Source organism: Pipra filicauda, unplaced genomic scaffold, assembly GCF_003945595.2.
Source record: "Pipra filicauda isolate LSUMZ 115617 unplaced genomic scaffold, ASM394559v2 scaffold205_size1947385_pilon, whole genome shotgun sequence".
Lineage (NCBI taxonomy): Eukaryota > Metazoa > Chordata > Aves > Passeriformes > Pipridae > Pipra > Pipra filicauda.
In genome coordinates this window covers 34,321-53,052 of record NW_024104316.1, presented here as the reverse complement: position 1 = coordinate 53,052, position 18,732 = coordinate 34,321, and the positions used below count along the sequence as shown (strand labels likewise).

Here is an 18,732-nt window from a genome sequence, read left to right as displayed (position 1 = left end):
GATTTCCTTCGGCTCCTGAGTGGGTTTTGACACTTGGAAGGGATGTGCTGTGGTGCCTGGAGCGATTCCTGGGGGATGTGACACAGATGTGGGTCTCTGCTGGGGAAGGATGAGGCGTCCTGGGGCCCCCAGCGACCATCTATCAAAACCCCTAAACCAGACACGGGCTAATTCACTTGTCCTGCACTTTCTTCCTCCCCATTTTCTCTCTCTGGCTTTGACCACAAGGCTAAACATTGCCACGGTGCAAAATGATGCTGTTTTACGGCAGCTCTTGAGGCTTTGTTGTTTCTAATCTTCATCTGGAGGTTGATTCTCTCCTTCCTCTTAATGAAACACCAAAAACTCCTGCCCAGCAGTCCTGAGCTGGGTGAATGGCATCCTTGGGCTCCTGCAGCCCTGGGTGAGGCACCCTCACATCCCCTTCCGTGGGTAAGGCTGAGGTCAAAGCAGTAATCAGAGCTGTTAAATAAGTTCCCCTGTGGTATCTTTAATCAGTTATTACCAAGGTACACAGTACTGATTAATAGCCTCAGTAAAACCTGTATTCAGGTAATAAAGTCTCCCTGTGTGACAGATTCTTCCGCCATGCCCGTGACTGATGCAGTACAAGGGCCACGTTGGAGGTGCTGCCATCCCCCTGTGCCCATGTGGGAGGGAGGGCAGCTGTCCCCAGGGAGCTGTGACACCCCTGTGACACCCCTGGCTGACCCAGCCTGTGAGGAGCAGCCTTTGGAGGGACAGGATTCCCCTTGGGAGGAGCAGGGGCTGCGGGGCTCGGGCACATTTTACCTTCCCTGAGGGCAGGGACCAGCTGGGAGCTGTCTCCCAGCTCTGTCTCCCAGCTCTGTCCCCCAGCTCTGTCCCCCAGCTCTGTCCCCCAGCTCTGTCTCCCAGCTCTGTCTCCCAGCTCTGTCCCCCAGCTCTGTCCCCCAGCTCTGTCTCCCTGCCTCAACAGCTCAGCACAACTCCCCTTTTGGAAGGAGGGGACTTCACAGCCACAGGCCATGGAATGGCTCCTCTGCCCCAGTGGGTTGCCTTGTCTGGGCTAATTTCAGGGTGTGAAGGGACCAGGCTGTCAGCGAGGCTTTCCAACACCTCCCTGCTGAGGTGACAACAAAACCTGCTCTCCCAGAGCCTGAGGCAGCCCAGCACCCGGGCTCAGTGTGCCCTGGGACCTGGTGCTCCTGCCAGGGCACGGGACATCGTGTCCCTCAGGGGCTGGTTTGCTCTGGGGTCTGTGGCCAGAGTGGGCCATGGCAGGACAATGTTGTGTCCTGAGTTAAGAGCACCTGGTGTGAGCAAGGACCGTGTTCCCATCCCTCCCCTCCCATGTGCCTGGGCACAGCAAGGCAGCTGCCCACACTCCCCTTCCTGCCTCCCAGGCTGTCCCAAGCCCAGCCTGCCTGTGGTCTTGCCATTTGGGAGCAAAGACTGCATTCCCCCTCACCACAGTCTGTGAATAGGCATCATACAACAGAGCCAAGGGATAGGTCCCTTCCCTTGTTTTACGCCTTTTTGTGAGTTATGCACCAGAGATCTGCTGAAGACCAGGGATACCCTATATAAATGTTTTCATTTTATGTCTGGAGACATTCAAATAATAGGAACATCATAGAAGGCATGTAGAAAACAAATATTTTAAATGGCATACCTAAAACTGGTGAGTAAGAAGCGTGACTCAGCAGCGCTTCCCAACACTTCCCAGAAGAGATGGAAATAAATCCACTTAATAACTGACATGTATTTGAAATGTGCTGAGTAGTTTGTAGTTATTTGCAATTGCTGCTGGGAGAGCTGACTTGCAATCACACCTGAAGGCAGAATCCTGCCTGCACCAGGCTGCAGCCAGATACAACCTGACCTTCAGTCTCAAACCTGGTAGTGACTTTCTGGAAGGACTTGAGTGAGTGCCTGATCACCCATACAGGAGAAACATGTGTAAGCATCTCTGAAGCTCTGCCACGTCAGAGTTTAACCTCAGTGCCTCAGTTGTGCAGCACATCAAATACACAGATGTATTTTTTGTTTTGGCTTCCAGGCCCTTCAATCCCTTTATGGACAGAAAGGCTCCAGTGAAGGACAGACAGTGTCTGAGTGTTCACCAACACCAGATGCTCCCCAGGGCAAGGCCACTGCTGCCTGCCCCGAGGGAGCTGCTGAGCTGAGCTCAAATCCACCTTGGCCAGGCTGTGCCATCCACCAGGAAGGAGTGGACTGGGGTGTGGAGCCAGCCCTCACCTGACCCGCATCCCACCCTGGATCCAGGCACTGCCAGGAACCCCCTTGGCATGCAACAAGGAGGTTTTCACCTCCTCAAGGCTCTGCTCCAGCTGAGCTCTTCTGCCAAATAGTTTTGAACACCTTGTCTTTTGTGTAGTCCCGCTCTGGTGCTTTGCAGGGGCTCCCAGAGAACCTGTGGGTATCCCACATGGGTATCCTGTGGGAATGGGAAGCAGCAGCCCACCTCTCATTAATTCACCCCTAGTGTCACAGTCCCGTGGCTGCTTTGCTCTCCCCTGTGTGCTGAGCCTTTCCCTGGCACAGCACCGCCCTGGCAGCCCTGACTGCAGCTGCATTTGAATAACAAATCTCACAGGGGAAGGCAGGCAGCCCTTCTTCCACGGAACAGGGTTGGGTGGGGTTTTTTTTTCTTCTTTTCAAACTAAAAATATTCGCTGCATCATCCACAGTATTGAACATGTAAAGCTCATGGAGGAAAAATGCATCCCTGTCTCAGTGAAGAGAGAGCTTGCACACAAGGAGCAGAAAAGTTTAACCTCCCTACGGCACAGGGTCTGCATTTTCACAGGTGGACAGGGGTGTTGGACAGTTTTAGGGGAGGTGAGGATCCTTCTCAAGGATCCTTTAGAGGTCTTAGTGTTGTTCATTCCCCAGAAATCAAGCCTGAAATGGCAGTTGACAGCAGAAGCACCATGAAAAAAGCAGCATCTCAAAAGATGGATTCGTACCCAAGGAGGTTGTGTTTTCCACCAGCCAGGGAGCAGACAACACCAGGAGAATTCATCTGAGAAGCCATTCTCCTGGCAGCTGGCTGAAGAGGAAGGCAATACCCATAATTTAAAAATCACCTTTTGGGTATTTTCTATTTTCACTGATTCTCTCATATATGAATGTCTTCAGACCTCTCTTATCCCTCTACTCTTCTAATTCCCATAGGGATGAGTGGCCCTTCAAGTGCAGACTGCTCTGATCTCTCTGGATGCCATGGAGAGAAGAAGAGGAAAAGCACTCTGAGCCCAAGCCCATCTCCGACCGGAATTCCCCTTCCTGGCCCCAGTGACTGCTGCCTTGTCCTCTCACTGTGTCTCTCTGGGAAGATGCAGGCACCATCTTCTTTAAAGCCCTCTTTAGATGGTGAAAGATGTGATTAGACTCAATCTGGAGCTTGGAGTTGGGGTGAGGTGACTGGGATCACTCTCTTATCAATGATCCCCTGAGACATCTCTTTATCTCTTCTGTTTTTCTTCAAAAGAAAATTAAAAGGCTAGTTTTAATTGATGGCATCTGTTCTGGTCAGTGCTTCTGTAGGATGTTTAGCTATAAAGCTCATCTCAGAATTGGGAAGACAGCATGGACAGCAAGTATCACCAACCCACAGTGCCTGGCTGATGCCAAGTGCTCACCAAAGAAACACATCTGAGCAGCATTTTAAGGTGTGACCACATCTCTTACTCTCATCTGGCTCACTTAGAAATGATGTTGAAGTGCTTTGCAATACTTTTTTCTCTAGAAATGTGTTTTTTTAGGAACAGATTTCTGGCTGCACAGAGGGACTGGAAGACCAGGTGAACTTCTATTCCACCCCGTCCTCTGACTGCTGCCCATTCACTGCCAACCCACAGTGTCTGGGAGAACCCAAAAAGCAGACCCAGTGTTTCCTTCCAGTGAGGGTTAAAGTGTTGCTGTGCCAACACCATGGATATCACCCTGAAACAGGACCAGTGTGAGAAACATCCTGCTGGCACAGACATCCTGCTGGCACACCAAAGCTGGGCAAGGTGGCCCCTCCCAGCGAGAGCCCTCCCCACCACGCGCGGTCCCAACTCCTGCCACCCACCCTGCCCTGCCTCCTTTGGGCTCCACTGCAAGAGGCCTCTTCATCTTTAGGAATCTGAACTAAAACTGGAGAAGTTGGGGTTTTTAGAGCTCCTGTGAGTGATTGACAGTCTTCTGCTGAAAGAAAGGTTCCTGGTACTGCCTCTGGGTGCGGCGCTGTCCGTGCAGTTCAGTCTCTTGCCTGGAGCACCCAGCTGCTTCTACTACTACTACATTTTCTGGGCTATTTCTGTTTGTCCCCATCTCTCCCCTTTTCCTATGAGCTGATATCACCTCTCTCCCGAAGTCTCCCTGCTCACAAGCACTGTCACACGTTTGCAGAAGCCTGGGGTTCTGACTGTTGCTCATCATCACTAATGCAGCCCTGTAAATAGCTGTAATCTGGGCAGTGCCAGAGTTGAGATCACATTTTAGCCCTAAATGAATTGCCAGTTTTCTAGTGGAATTACCCAGGTTGGAAAGGAGGACAGACTGCTGTCCTGAATAGCCTAAGCAGAACTCTACAGGAAGACTTGGCAGTCCCCAGCCCTACAGCCTGCTTATTTAACTGCATGGCTCCTCTAGGCCAAATTCTCTGTGCAGGAGCAAGCCCTGATGTGTTTATAGCCATGACAGCAGCTGCTTTGCTCTCCCTTCTAATGGCTGTCTTTATTAGCAGCATGACTGCAGCAAGCCAGACACTGAATCTGGGGGATCATTTCTGCTGTGTGAAGATCACTGTGTGTTCCTGACTTGATGATCACGACTTCAGCTCACAGGAGCTGAAGGGGGCCAGGCTGTGCTGCTGCTGCTGCTGCTGCAGCAGAGCAGGGTCTGCTGGGTCCAGCCACGCATCTCAGCTGACTTGGCTGCCTCTCCCCAGGAGGCAGAGCAAAGGCATGGAAGGAGACCATTCCAGGCTGTTTCAGTTGGCTCAAAGGGTTACCATGAACTGGCTTTGGGCTTTGCTGGTACTTTACTGTGATCATTTATTAGAGAAAGATTTTGTTTTTTCAGAGGCTCAAGACATTTCCAAAGGAGGAAAACACATTACTGGGATGTGGAAGGTGCAGCTTTTGGTTAGAGAGGCTCCAGAAGTGTTGCTGCAGGGCATGTGGGTCATGTGCCATGACCACGCGGGCAGAGCTTACTCTGGGGTTTCCCTTGTTCTTTGCTGTCTCCCTCTTTCTCCCACACCCTCGTTTTGCAACAAAGATTCCCAATACATTGGCCATCTTGGCCAGCAATCACAAGCGTTTCTTGAACGAGCCAACCATCTCCCTGGCAACCAGGCAGGCTGCGACAATAACAAACGCTTTCCTCTCCTGTTTCCCACCTCTCAAGAAATGCCCTGCCTTTTATTTGTCCCCACTGCTCAGAAACACGAATGATGGCAACTGAAATGCACCTCCTGGAGGGACCCAGAGGGAGGTGTGTGAGAAAGATGACTTCAGCCTTAATGGAAAAGAGTGACAGACCTTTAGGAAGGGGAGGCTGAAATGTTGGTCCTGGACTGTCACTCGGATATTTGTAATGGGTCTGAGACCAGCAGAACCAGTACAGCAGGAATGATTATATAACTTCAGCTGCAGCTGGACATCCAGACAAATGCTGACACCAGGCAAAAATGGGGTGTCTAAAGCCACCCCTTTATTCCATTTTCCCTTTTCTCCCACTCCATCCTGCTCTTCTACCAAGCAGCCCTAAGTTATGCTTCACCATGGTGACGTTCTCTTTGCTCACTACAGCAGATCAGCAAGGGCTGGCTGCATCCTCAGGAAAGCAGCACAAACCCGAGAATACTGTGTCCATCCCCCAGATGACCCAGCCAGCTTCCTACCAGCACAGCAGTGCCTCATTAACCTCCCCTGCCCTCCCCAAAGTTATTAGCAGCCTTTTTGCATTTCTGAGAGAGCTTGGGTTAGGGACACGCAGCAGGAGCCAGCTGGTCTAAACAGATACCTGACTGAAATGAAGTAACATCCACAAATACCTTGAGCTGACAAGTAGAAAAATCCAGTTACATGGGAGCAGGTCTTACAAAAGAGAGATCCCCTCCCACACTGCTCCCCTCGAGTGCCTGGAAGGCAGCAGGTGACAGTGGCTGCAACCCTGCTCCTGCCACTGCCAAGCAGGAGGAAGAGGGCTGCTCCTAAAACCCCTTCAGCACGAGCAGAGGGGATGGGGCTGGAGGCACCGAGTTTCTGCAGACACCTCACTGTTCAGAAGCAGTTTGACGTGGCCCTCTTTGCCAGCCACCTCGGGTGGGCTGGTCAATCACACTACAGACATTTTTTCACATGCTACTAGCCAGTATTTTAAAGTGTCCCAGCACGTCTTTGTTTGGCTCTCAGTGCAGGAGTTACACGCTGTACACAGCAGAAGGTCACCACAGACACATTTTGCTACAAAGTCCGAAGGAAAAATGAAAATCTCTATCAAAATATTTTAACACTTTAGCAGCTTTTTAGTTTTCCCTTTCATAGCTGAAGCAGACACATGCCCAGACTCACATGGGGAAAAAAGTTCACTGTGAAGGTCGCTGCCTGCCACCTCCAGACCCCAAGTGCTGGCCCTGTGACCTGCCACCTCAGACACTTGGATCTGAGCCACACAACTGATATTTGGATTCTCTGTTGAGTAATTTCTGAAAAGTTTCAGCCTGTTTCTGTCTGGTTTATGAACATAAGAGCACACTCCACAGCTGTTTTCATACCACCCTGCATGGGGCAGGGTGTCTGCCTGGGCAGGCTCGTTGCAGCCAGGGACCAACCCCTCCAATGTGCAGACACCCCCAGCTCCCAGCCTGGCTGCAGCTCTGGCATCTATCCCAGGTGCCATTGCATGTGCTGCTTTTCCAAGCAGCTCCTGGGGTCAGCACTGACCCACCCAGGAAGAGAATTTATACTTGTTTTGGTTGGGATTTCTGAAGCCAGACTTTGGAAACAGCTCTTCAAACAGAGATACGAGAATCCATTTTCCCCTGCCCTTCCTGCTCGGTCAGTTCCAAACACTTGGACTGGCTTCTGGATTCCTGGCTTCAAACCTCCATTTCCCATTTGCTCTGCCTGGGTACACTGAAATGGAATCAGTGAGGAGCTTGTTTTATTAATACATTTGCACTTTAGAGGACCATTTAATCCAGAGGCTACACGTTACAGCCTGACTCTTTCCTGCCTGTAATCTGATTATAAAGGTAAGGACTGAGCAGTGCCCTACAGACCAGCTGGAGGGTCCTGAGTAGGCAGGCCAGACTAAGCCTCTGCCCCTCTTGCTGTGTGTAAGCTCTTGGCTCATGGGGGACCCAGACCCTGGGAATTGGTGGCCCTGGAGATGAGGAACCCCTCGGATGCTGCTCCTCCCGCCGCTGTCTCCTGTCTCCTCACCCACTGCTCCTTTCTCACCCTCCCTCTTGCAGCACAGAAAGGATTTGTGACTCTGCATTGCACAGCTCTTCTGGAGTTTCCCACTGACCTTCCCTGCTGTGTGCAGTGACAGTGTGCCACGAGCTGGTAGGATGTGCTCCTGCCTCCCTGCACTGAAGGACACGGGACAAGGACCTGGGTGCTGCCCACAGGCCATGAACCTTCCCTGAGCCAGGCACAGCCACAGGGAACCCGCTGCCCTGGACAAGGAGCACACATAAAAATGAAATCCTACACGCAGACCGTTTTGTTCTTAACCTGGGGACAGGTCCTTGTCAGCAGAGAGGGTCAGCGAGACCCGGAGCTTCTGCTTTTTGTGATTTATTTTGTCTTTTTAGCTCCTATTTCCCACATCGATCTCACTTTAACTGCCAAAAGCTACAGGGTTTAGTCTGGGCTCTTCCCCCAATCTTTCACTACTATTAGACTAAATGCTGGAGGTACAATTATGGGCAGGAGGAAAATGAGAACAGAGAGAGAGGATTTGGTTATTTTCCCTCAATAAAAACAACACAAATAATCTCATTCACATTTATTAACTAGGCAAGGATTTTTTTTTCCACTCTGAGCATGGCCAGGATGCCATCTGGGAGGGATACAGGGGCAGATGTGTCTCCCAGGAAGTGAGATAGGGGAAGTGGTAATAGCCAAGTGGTCCCTGGGGAAAACCTGTCCCAGGCATGTCCCCTCCTTTCCTGCTTGCTGAATCAGGCTTGAGCCACAGCCCTGGCTCCCCCTCCTGAGCTCTCTTCTCCTGGGGGCTTAAGTGATGAGTAGGGGAAAATCCCCCACTAAAAGATTTGCGTTGGAAACCCTTGGCTGAGGAATGACTTTTAAAATAGAAAAGCTTTGCTTGAAAAGGGATGAACCACGTAGCATAATACTCAACAAATCGCCTGTTTAATGGCCCCTCTTTGTAGCAGCTGTGCATTAATAACAAAAGCGGGGTAGCAGAAGCCATGTGCTTCTTTGTAAGATTAAAATAAATACTATTTCATGCTAATACCAGCAACTTTCTGTGGAGGTGGCCTGAGAGAAAGGAGCCAAGTGGAAGATCATGGCCTGAGAGATTCAGTTTCCTTCCCCTTTGTCTGCTGCTGGATGAAGAAATATTTCTGCCATCTACGAAGGGAGCAGAGACTCTGAATCAGCCCCCCCAGCTGTGGGTTGGTTTGGAGTGGTTTGTGGCAGGCTGGTCTGACACAGCCAGCAGGACAGGAGTTACTTCTCCAGGACTACATACCTTAGGGGAAACTAGGCTGGGGAGAACTTCATCTGACTTGCTTTCACTTTGCAAGGTGTAACACTTGGACCCCTACAGCCACAAAACACAGACTGAAACAAGAGTGGTTCACACTAATGTGAGGACAGACCCTTCCATCCTGAGGACAGCACAGCAGAGGAGCAGGTTGCCCACAGAGGCTCCATCCTTGAAGGATTTCAGACCCAACTGGGTAGAGCCCTGAGCAACCTGGTTTGACCTCAGAGCTAACCTTGTCTGAGCAGGAGGCTGGGCTAGCCGCCTCCTGAGCTCCTCTCCAGCCCCATTTATCACATGATCCCAGGAACATTTGGAGTCTTTTCCATCGGAATATGAACGAGCACGACATGTTGTGCAGACCAGCACCCCACCTCTCGTTCCTGGCAGTGCTGATGACAGCTCTCCCCCTCCCCCTGGCACGCTGTGCCAGGCCTGGCACTAGAGCAGTGATGAGCTTTCCCTCCTCGCGTTGGGACTTCGGGCGTTTTAAAAAAAAAAAAAAAAGAAGAAATTGTATATTTTAATGCTGTCTGCCACAGACTGTTTATCAGACATGGAGAACGATTTGTTTCTGTTTTCCTGGGCACAGGTTTTTAGCTGAGACGAGATACGTTGCCTTGCTGGGAGCTGAGTCACCGAGTAATCAACAGATTAATGTGTTGGGTTGGGAGCCATCAGCGTTAGCTCTCGGCAGCCTCACAGGAACTCCATTATGGGATCGGCTCCACCTTTGGGACAGAAATGTCTCCAGGATTTAGGAGAAAATCCCCAGATGCAAAGAAATCAAAATACCTCTTTGCAACCGGGAGAAATAAGGCACCTCTTCATGCAGTGACACCACAGCGGGATTTTGGCATCCCTGCTAGTGAATGCTTCTATTATCAACCCTCAGATAAGGAGCTGGGGGTATGTCATACATCTGTCACTTGAGAGCTACCTAAAAATAGTCATGACAAACTCAGTGGCATATAGGACTTTGCTTTTACCTGGGCTTAAATATGAAATTATTTTATTTCCAGTGAAACCAAGTAGTTTTACTTTCTCTGGGATGGCAGCATGCAAAAAGGGAGGTCTTGACTCCCCTCGAGGGCTCTGGGTTTCTCTGTGTGGGCTTGGTCTGAGCCAAAAATGCAAAAAGGCAAGGCAGAGGCTGGCAGGGGCACCTCACAGAGGAGCCACTGTTTAAAAATAGAGAGCTGGTGAAAGTAACCACAGAGCAGCAACTGTAAAAGGACAGGCTGGCCTAGGTGTGTGGCACCAGAGGCTGCCAGGCATCACATAGCTGTTCTGATAAGACACATGCCAATGCTGCTGCCTAAGAGCCTGTCCATACCAACCTCCCTGAAGTAAAATATCCCCTTGTTTTCATGGGAAGTTGCTGTTTGGGTACACTTAAATGGGGGATGTGTGAGTAAAAGCCAGTCGAGCCCCAATCAAGTCAATCCTAAAAGCTTTCCTACATGAGCAGGCTGGTGGAAGGGCTCGGAACAGCAGCAAGGCTTCCATGTTTTCCCTGTTTCCCCAGGTCTGTGGGTACCTCTGTCCAGGCCACCCCTAGACAGCAGACTGGTGTTTTGCCCTGGCCTGACTGGTGCCAGGGCATGAGAGAGCGTGGCTGTGGTGACACGGGGCTGCCCTTCCCAGCGTGGGGGCACACGAATGGAACTGTGCCTCTGTTGGTGCAACAGGCACACAGTGGTGATGGAAATATCCTCCCCTCCCTCCTCTTCCCTCCAAGGTACTGAGACTGTGCCAATGCCTGCTGTGGGTGCTCTGCAGGCGCCCAGCTGTGCCCAGGCAGGGGTGATCGTCACTCACCCGTCGCTCCTTGTCGCCGTACTCGATGCCCAAGGTGTCCATGGCACGGACAATCGCTGCCAGGGACTGGATAGTGTTGCTGTAGACCACTGGCTTGTACTGCTTCACGTCTTCCCCAGAGAAGCCATCCTCGTGGATGATCCTGAAGAAAATGCAAAGGACAAAAAACTCTTGAGAATGTAATTTCAGTGGGGGAGACATTTAAAAGGCAGCTGTGCCCTTCTGAAGAGCACATCTGCTCGCTTGATTTGCTTAATTTAGTCAGCATTTCTTTTTAAACCTTTCTGGTTGTTCACCAGTACTGTCTGAGCCCAGTGCTGGAATTAGCATCCCTTTTGCTCTCTCTCAAAGAGGTTTTCTGCAAGCACTGGAACCTGGAGCACCTCGTGTTCACACGCTCACTGGTCACAGGGGGGAGGTTTCCAGATCCAACATTACCTTCCCAGTCAAGGGCTATGGAAATATGTTCAATGCTTGTAGTGACCACCAGATCAGATCTTAACCACTGAAACAAATTATAGAAACCCCTATTTCTTGTCTAGTCCTTTTAACAGGAACTCCTGAGGTGCCTTATGGAAGGAACTAGAGTAGAAATACCCCTGGTACGCCTGGAGACACAGCATGGAGAGGGGAAGTGACTTAGTTATGTAGCATTTAAAGTATTTGCAACCCACCCCATCTTCTTTGCCCTCCTTCCTTCCCCTTTAGAAACAGTGCTGGGATTTTTGTTGCCTCAAGGTGTGTTGTGTTATCCCTTCCCAAAGCAAGATGGGAATGGGACCCCCAGTCTCATCAGCTCTGCACACAGGATGCTCCGTGCATTGCTCTCTGTTAAACTCCACAAAGGAACTATGTGGAGTGAGTCCCAAAACTATCTGATGGAGGGAGTTCTTGCAGTCCCTTGCTCAGATCAGAAGACTGACCTCTGTAATTTGTTCCTCTCTAAGTAACTCTAGAACTAAGCCTGGATGTGTCTAGAAAACAGCTAGGATTTGCAGAGCTAATTGTGTTTGACAATAATTCTTCCCAGTGAAGACATAAGTTATGATCCTGTCTTAAATGTCAGAAGAGAGGATGATCTGCTTAGCTAAAATGAAATCCTTGTTTGCTCATCCTCAGATGTCCCTGGACAACAGAGAGTCTTTCAGTAACAGATCTGGTCGCTGAGAAAACCAAGCACCCTGTCAGGAACAGGATTTTTGATGCCTTTTTTTCTAAACCAGACACACACAACTGAAGGTCCTGAGCAGTGCTGGTATCTCCCAGGGGAGAGGGAGCACTGGTGGGGATCACCATGAGCTTGCCATGGATACAGTGCTGGGATGGAGGGCAGGGCTGGATGCCAGCCCTGTGTTATTAACAGATGACTACACGAAGAGCAAGGCTGGTAGAAACATGCTGACCAAGGCAAGAGATCTCCTTCCCCTGGTGGGAAACTCACAGAAAGGTTTCCTAACACAAAGTGACTAACTCTCTGCTGTCCCCACCACAACCTTGGCTCACTCAACACTGAACACTCAGCTCCTGGGAAGAGCTGCTGAACAGCCCTGAGTCGCAAAAAAATATGACTACAAGCAAAGACAGCCTCAGACAGACAAGAATTCAAATTATTTGGTGACCAGGAAACTTTTAAGCTACTGATGTGAGGAACTGGGCAGAGCCCTCTGTGGGGGTACCCTCCAGGAAAGGGGAATGGTGCTGGTGAGCTGGAAACAGCACAAGGAGCTGCTGGTTCACCCCACCTAGGCTGAGATGAACAGGGGTGGGTGAAAACCTGTCTGACTTACTAAATCCAGACTTGCCAATTTGTCAAGAGCTAGTTTGGATTTTGATGGAGTTATGGGCAACAGCAGACCTTGTACCCTGTAGCTTTGATTTAGCACGAGTCCAGTGCTCGTGCCGAGGTTTGGAACAGCAGCATTGGAGTAACAGGGAAGGAGTGGGGGGCAGCAGAGCTGTGTGTCGACACTGGATCTCATGGATCATTTACTGGTACTCAGACAAGTTGCTGAACTTCTGGGAAATGTGTTCTTTGCCAAAAGCTGCAGTCAAACCTGAAGAGTTATGGCTGGCACAAGGCACAAGGACCTGCATCAATCCTGTTTGAATCCAAGGGAGACTGTGCAGCACCGGTTCCTCCCAGCTATGAGCACGGCAGCAAGAAGCTCAGCAGAGCAGGGGCCCCAGGGGAGGCAGGCAGGCAGTTAGCAAAAGCATCACCAGGAATAATTCATTCGTTCTGGTTGGTTGGCTCAGGGCTGGATTTTGGATGAACGAGACTAAATGTTGGTTTTCAGGTAACTAAGAGAAGAAAATATAAGAGGGGGAAAAAAAAGGGTGAGATCAGGCACAAGGGGCAGTGCAATGGCTCAAGAGGATACTGCTGGAATTTGTTTGGTCCAGCTGCTGGAGGAGATGGAAGTGAGCCCACACCTTGGGCTGGCTTTGTTTCTGCCTTTCACTGACAGACATCAACTCAGGAACTGAGAAGGCAGAAAGAGGGCTGAACATCTGTATGGGGAAAGAGGTGAGCTTTGGTCCTCCTTGGAGTTTGAACTGTCTCTGGCCTTGTGCCTGACATTTTCACTTCTAAATACTGCAAGCCAGTAAGCTCCCAGTCGAGTACCAGGGCTCCTTGTGCTGAAGGGGCAGAGTTAAGCCATGGAGAGTGGCTCTGGGATCCCTCAGGGAACACACTGCAGCTGGGCAACACACTGCCACTGTTCAAGGCACAGGCATAAAAGTGTTACTTTTAAAGGGGGCAGAAAGAGAGTGGAGACAAAACACCCCAATTGTTCCTGTGTGAAATCTCTCTGGGAATGCAGCCACGGCGACTGAGAGCAGCCCTGTGGGTGCCAGTGTTGAGTTCTGCTGTAGGAAGTACCTGTGGATTAATCAATCACACAGTTAGCCCATTACCTAATATTTGAGAGAGCAAATCCCCACTGACTCCCACTCCCCAGCCTGCTAGGACACCATGAACTGGTTTATTGTCCTATATGTTTTTTGCAAACGTTTCTCCATTTGCTTGCCTTGGCCATCCCATGGCTCAAATGCTGTAGCAGCTTTTCCCACAGTCCTTTGGAAATGTTCCTGCTGCCACTCGCCCGTTTGGGATACACCTTTTTTTCTTGCTTGCTGTAGTGCTTTACTGCCCAGAGGACATTTAAAGCTCCAACACGGCTCCCGGGAGGTTTATTGCTCTGGGATGTGGCTTGAGCCAGCTCCTGTGCCACAGGACACAGGGGGCAGTGGGGTTTGGGTGCTGTAGTGAGCTGTGCCCAGTAAAAAAGTGTGGGAACTACCAGAAGTGAGCAGTGTGTCAGGACTGTAAAGACTTTCAAGGTTTAGGCAGTGTGGGCTCCTCCTTAAGCAACCTACAAATTATGGGAACAGAGTGTTTTCAGCACCGAAAATGTGAATCCTCTGTTTTCTAAATGGCTTATATCTTTCTCTGTGTCTGAACTACAAACAGAACTGCTGCAGGCAGGTTCCTCTTTGCCACACCAGAACTGATTCTCTCCAGGGCAAAGGAAGAAAAGGGATTTAAGAGGATCCCCAAGGGCTGTGGAGGGGGGAGAGAATGCTGTAATTTTAAAAAGTGATTCTGAGCAATTAAAAAGCCATTTCATTCACCAAGTGACTAATGAAACACCGTGCTCTGAATGGAATGGTGAGAGACAACTGAAGCAACCTGATTGCCTGAGGTACCCATTAATGCCTGCTCCCCATCCCTCAGCCACTAACAACAAACCCCACATGTTGCCACGTTATGTTGTTGTACTCCTGTCAGAATGGCAGGAACAGGCAGGTATTTGCAGGGGAAGATGGTTCCACCACAGATGAGATCTTCTGCCGTCCCCCAGCAAGTCATTAATCCTGAAGAAGTGCCCAGTGCCTCGGCGATTATTGCTCAATTACGAAACAAATGAAATACTTGGAAACAGGGGGTGCATTCTGTGTGGCAGCTTGCTTTGGCTTCTGTTCAACAGAGCACTTACACGCCTTCAGCCTGCACTGCCAAACGAGTGCATTAGGAGGGCAAAGCCCGAGATGATGTTGCTGCCCCTCCCTGCTGACACTGCCCCAGGCGGGGTGGGACAGACCCCAGGACAGCTCCAGCACAGCAGGGACAGGGCTCAGCTGGGGACTGAGCCCAGAGCTGGGGGCTGAGCCCACCGAGGAGCCACTTTGCCCAGGTCACGTTCATCTATCCCGAAAACTTCCTGGAGCAGAGGCTGCAGCCCCCCCTGTCCCCTCACAGCAGCCCCAACCAAGCCATTCTGGCGCTTTCCATCCAGCTCTTCCAACCTGAGCCAGGTTTAGTGAACGCACTGACACTTCCCTCCCCCTTCCCCAGGCAGGTATCCTCCTCTTCTTTGAGGCACAGTGCCCCAGCCTAGACCCAGGCCTCACTTCTCTAGCCTGCCAACATGGTTTGAAGGTGGAAGCCCCTCTCCCAGCTCCTCATCACTGCCAGGGGGAATGATGGATTTTCATCCATTTCCCACTGATGAAAATTTGAAGGAAGTTGGCCCCAGAGGAGTCCTGGGTGACAGAGTCCTCAGCTCTGACCATGAGCCACTGACAATTGTATTCTTTGGGAATGAGCTGTGCTACTCATCCAGTTTTGTGTGAGACCTGAAGTAGTTTTATCTGGACTATTTTTCCAGGTCATTTTATAAAAATCCAGTCGGATCATGCCAAAACCTTCCCAAAATCTAGATATGGAAGCAACTATTCCACTCCTGCTTCTGCTGAGAAATCAAATGGGGTTAGTTTAACATGCCTCATTTTTGTATAATCCATGCTGGATGTCACTTATCTCCCTTTTTACCTCCAAGGTGCTTGCAAATTATTTGATTGATGGTTCAATTCTCTTGAAAGCTTCTAGAAGCTGACCGGTCTATAATTCTTACTCATCTTTCCCCCCTCTATATTTACGGATGAAGACCATGTTTACATTTTTTTCTTGTCTTCTGGTGTCTCACCTGCCCTCCAAGAGCCCTGGAGCAGAAGTGTTTGTATTTCTGAGGCGGCGCCTGTGTGTCCTAAGGAGTGCTTTAAACACGGCTGGTCTGAGGGCATTTAATCTTACTGGACTTGTCTTCCTTGTGCCAGCAGGAGGGAGGTGGCACGCTCAGCAGTGGGGCTGGTGGACACCCCTGTTCCCCCTCTTGGCACCCTCCATCCCCTCACGTGCAGGTTCTCCTGTCCTGCCTGACCCAGCCCTGCCTCACCTCCTGCCCCTTGTCACCGCTCCAACACCTCCAGCCAGTGCCTCCCAAGTATTTCCTGCGGAATTCAGGGAACTTTGTGTGGCTTCAAACTGTCTGTGAAAGACATACATAGAGAATTCCAGCTGCCTACCAGAGAAAATAAATCCCATACTGTTTCTGTTTTACCTTAAGGTGATTTACTTTCAATCAGCGAGACGTTTCCAGCCGAATGAAGTTTTCCCGTATCAGTGCACATCCCTACAATTACAGTGATGTGCCTGAATAAAACCTGGCAAGGAATCACCAGGAGATTATTACACTCGAAGGGTGTAATGTAAATTAAGGGTCCAGTTTCTATAGGAGCAGTGCTGCCCCTCACCTTCACCTGGGCTAATGAAGGTAAGGAAAGGTCATTGCACAGCTTTCCTACAGAGCCTTGTGCCTCAGCCAGGAGTTTCAGCTCGTTCATGCTTACACCTTCAGGGTATAGACTGATCCAAGGGGGATTTTACATGAAGAATCTCGGAACCAACCTGCATGCAAATCTATTTTTGCTCAGCAAACTTTTCTGATTTTTTTTCTCTCCCTTCTTCCCCTCTTTTTCTTTCAAAAATAATCTTTTCTGTTTCCTAACCAGAAGCAGGCAGGCTATTCTGGTGGGGATGGGCAGAGCTCGAGTCAAAAGAAAAAAAATCTAATTCTGAAGAAAACTCTGCAACCTTTGTTTGCAAATGGGGAAAACCAGCGCAAAAATCTGATTTTAATATGCAGGGAGGGGGGATGATCAGATTCTGATGGAAAATCTTCTGCTAGAGGTAATCAGCTACTTTAAATTTATTTTTATCTTGATATGAGGTTAAAAACTTTGTTTACAGGGGAGTTATGAAGCTAAATTCCAGTGATTCTCTTCTCACTCATTTAATAGCCTGAAATGCGATTAAAAACTCCTGGATTATGTTAAACTAAATCAACGCAGATGCCCATGACCTTGTGTTTCAAAGACTGCAAAGGCACAGTTCAGACCTCCGTGACAGGGTGCAAATCTCTCTAAACTCTCATTCCTTTCCCCCCCGGCTGCACTTGAATGCCAGGCTGTACATCCTATTCCCACAAGACATTCTCTGAGATGGAGATTAAAATGACTGTTTGCCTGCATGCCCATCTTTTCTGAGAGGAAAAACGGCTCCCCTAGTCAGGGTCATCTAAAAACTGCAAATGGAGCTCATTTTAAAGAGCATAATTTTTTCAACCTGGACTTTCACCACCGGTCCAAGAAACACTGATGGAGCCCTGTGAGAGACTCCCAGCTGAGGAAGATCTCCTTTCTGGAGGAAATACCTTCGGGTCACTCAAAACTGAATTCTTACCACCAAAGTATTCCTTGCATGCAAAGATATTATTCTGACTGACCAGATGGTTCACGTTAAAAAATAAGCAAATCCATCAGGCGACTGAAACGCTGCCAGAACCTACAGCCCTGGAGATGGCTGAGCTCACTCCAATCAACTGCAGAAGTTTCACGGCCCTGTACGAGGCAGAAACATTCTTGCTCCTCCAAGGCAGTTAAATTTGTGCCTAATTTAAGTGTAAATTACTAAAATGTAAATTACTAAATGTAAGTCACCCTGATGCCTTCACGGCGTCTCTTTAGAGCCAACCATGTGCTTTTGCACCTTAAGTGCTGGCCAAAAGGCTTGGAAATGATGTTAGCAGAAGCTCTCCTGGGTCTGCTCAAAATAGGCATTGCTACCACCTTGTATTTGCCCGTGGATGAGCAGCTCTTGAGCCAACCATGACTCTCTTCCAGACACGCAGGGGCCACACACTGCACCTTCCTCCAAGCTTCTGGTTTCAGCTCGCTTTCAGGTATATAAAATATAGGCAGAATACTCTTCACTTCCAGTTTCATACAGACCTAAACCAGAAACAAGTGCACCAAAGTGCACTCCCAGTGTGGTGCTGTGTCCCTGCAGCCCTGTGGCTCTTTGGAAGCAGCTCGTAGTCTTCTTTTAATTATTATTATTTTTTAATTGAGTTCTACATCAGTGCCTAATTTTGTCTTTGGGCTGTCTGGAAGGGTGATCCCTGCTTCAGTTGACTGCTGTAGCTGAGAAGAGAGATGACTTCCTGGACTGCCTGCTGAGGTCCCTGCCGTGTGTCCCTCATCCACTGGGGTGCTGGGTTGGTGTTTGCACCCCACATCTGGGATGCACCAGTGACCCTTCCCATCTCTGCTCTGTGAGCACTGCTTCAGCATTTACATTTTTAACGGGAAGCAGTGCAGTGAAATACTTTGTTTTTAAGTGTGTGTATAAAACAATTTCAAGAGTGTAAACAGTCTACTGCATGCTGAAAGTAATTAATTACTGCTGATGAATGAAAGACACTGGTTCTGATATTTCAAAAGAAGGCAAGGCTGAGCAGGCAGAGCAGTCAGCCACTGTGCTGGTACTCCACCCAACTCAGCAGGGACATAGTCATCCTTTGAAATTTAACACTACAAAGTCAGGAAAATCCCACAATCCTTTAGGTAGGAAAATACCTCTAAGATCATCGAGTCCAACTGTTACCCCAGCAGGGCCAAGTCCACCAGCAAACCAGGTCCCCAAGTGCCACATCTATAGAGACATGTCTTATTTTAAATATGTCCAGGGATGGTGACACTTCCCTGGGCAGTCTGTTCAAATGCTTGACAACCCCTTCAATCCCTCCCAAGATCCCATTTAAACCTCTCCTGGTTCAACTCGAGGCCGTTTCCTCTTGTCCCACAGCTCACCCAGGACAATCAGCATCACCCACAGCAAGACTAATTGTGCACTGAGTCAACCAGCCCAGTGATTTGGCCCACCTGAGTCACCCTGACGATAGTTTTTCCCTACAGAGATGGCTGGCCACCGGTGCCCAGAGGAGTCCTGGTCCCAGAAGCACTGTTGTGACAGTGACAGTACCA

The 18,732-nt window shown here is 49.6% G+C and overlaps 1 protein-coding gene across 1 annotated transcript in view; it reads right to left on the bottom strand.

Moving 5' to 3' along the window:
• Window positions 1-10,701, bottom strand: part of GNAO1 (G protein subunit alpha o1) — an 83,728-nt gene extending 73,027 nt beyond the window's left edge. Inside the window, exon 1 of the mRNA XM_027716057.2 lies at window positions 10,564-10,701. Coding sequence (XP_027571858.1) covers window positions 10,564-10,605 — 42 coding nt within the window. The 5' untranslated portion in view covers window positions 10,606-10,701. The remainder of the gene's footprint in view (window positions 1-10,563) is intronic.
• Between the last annotated feature and the right edge of the window lie 8,031 nt (window positions 10,702-18,732).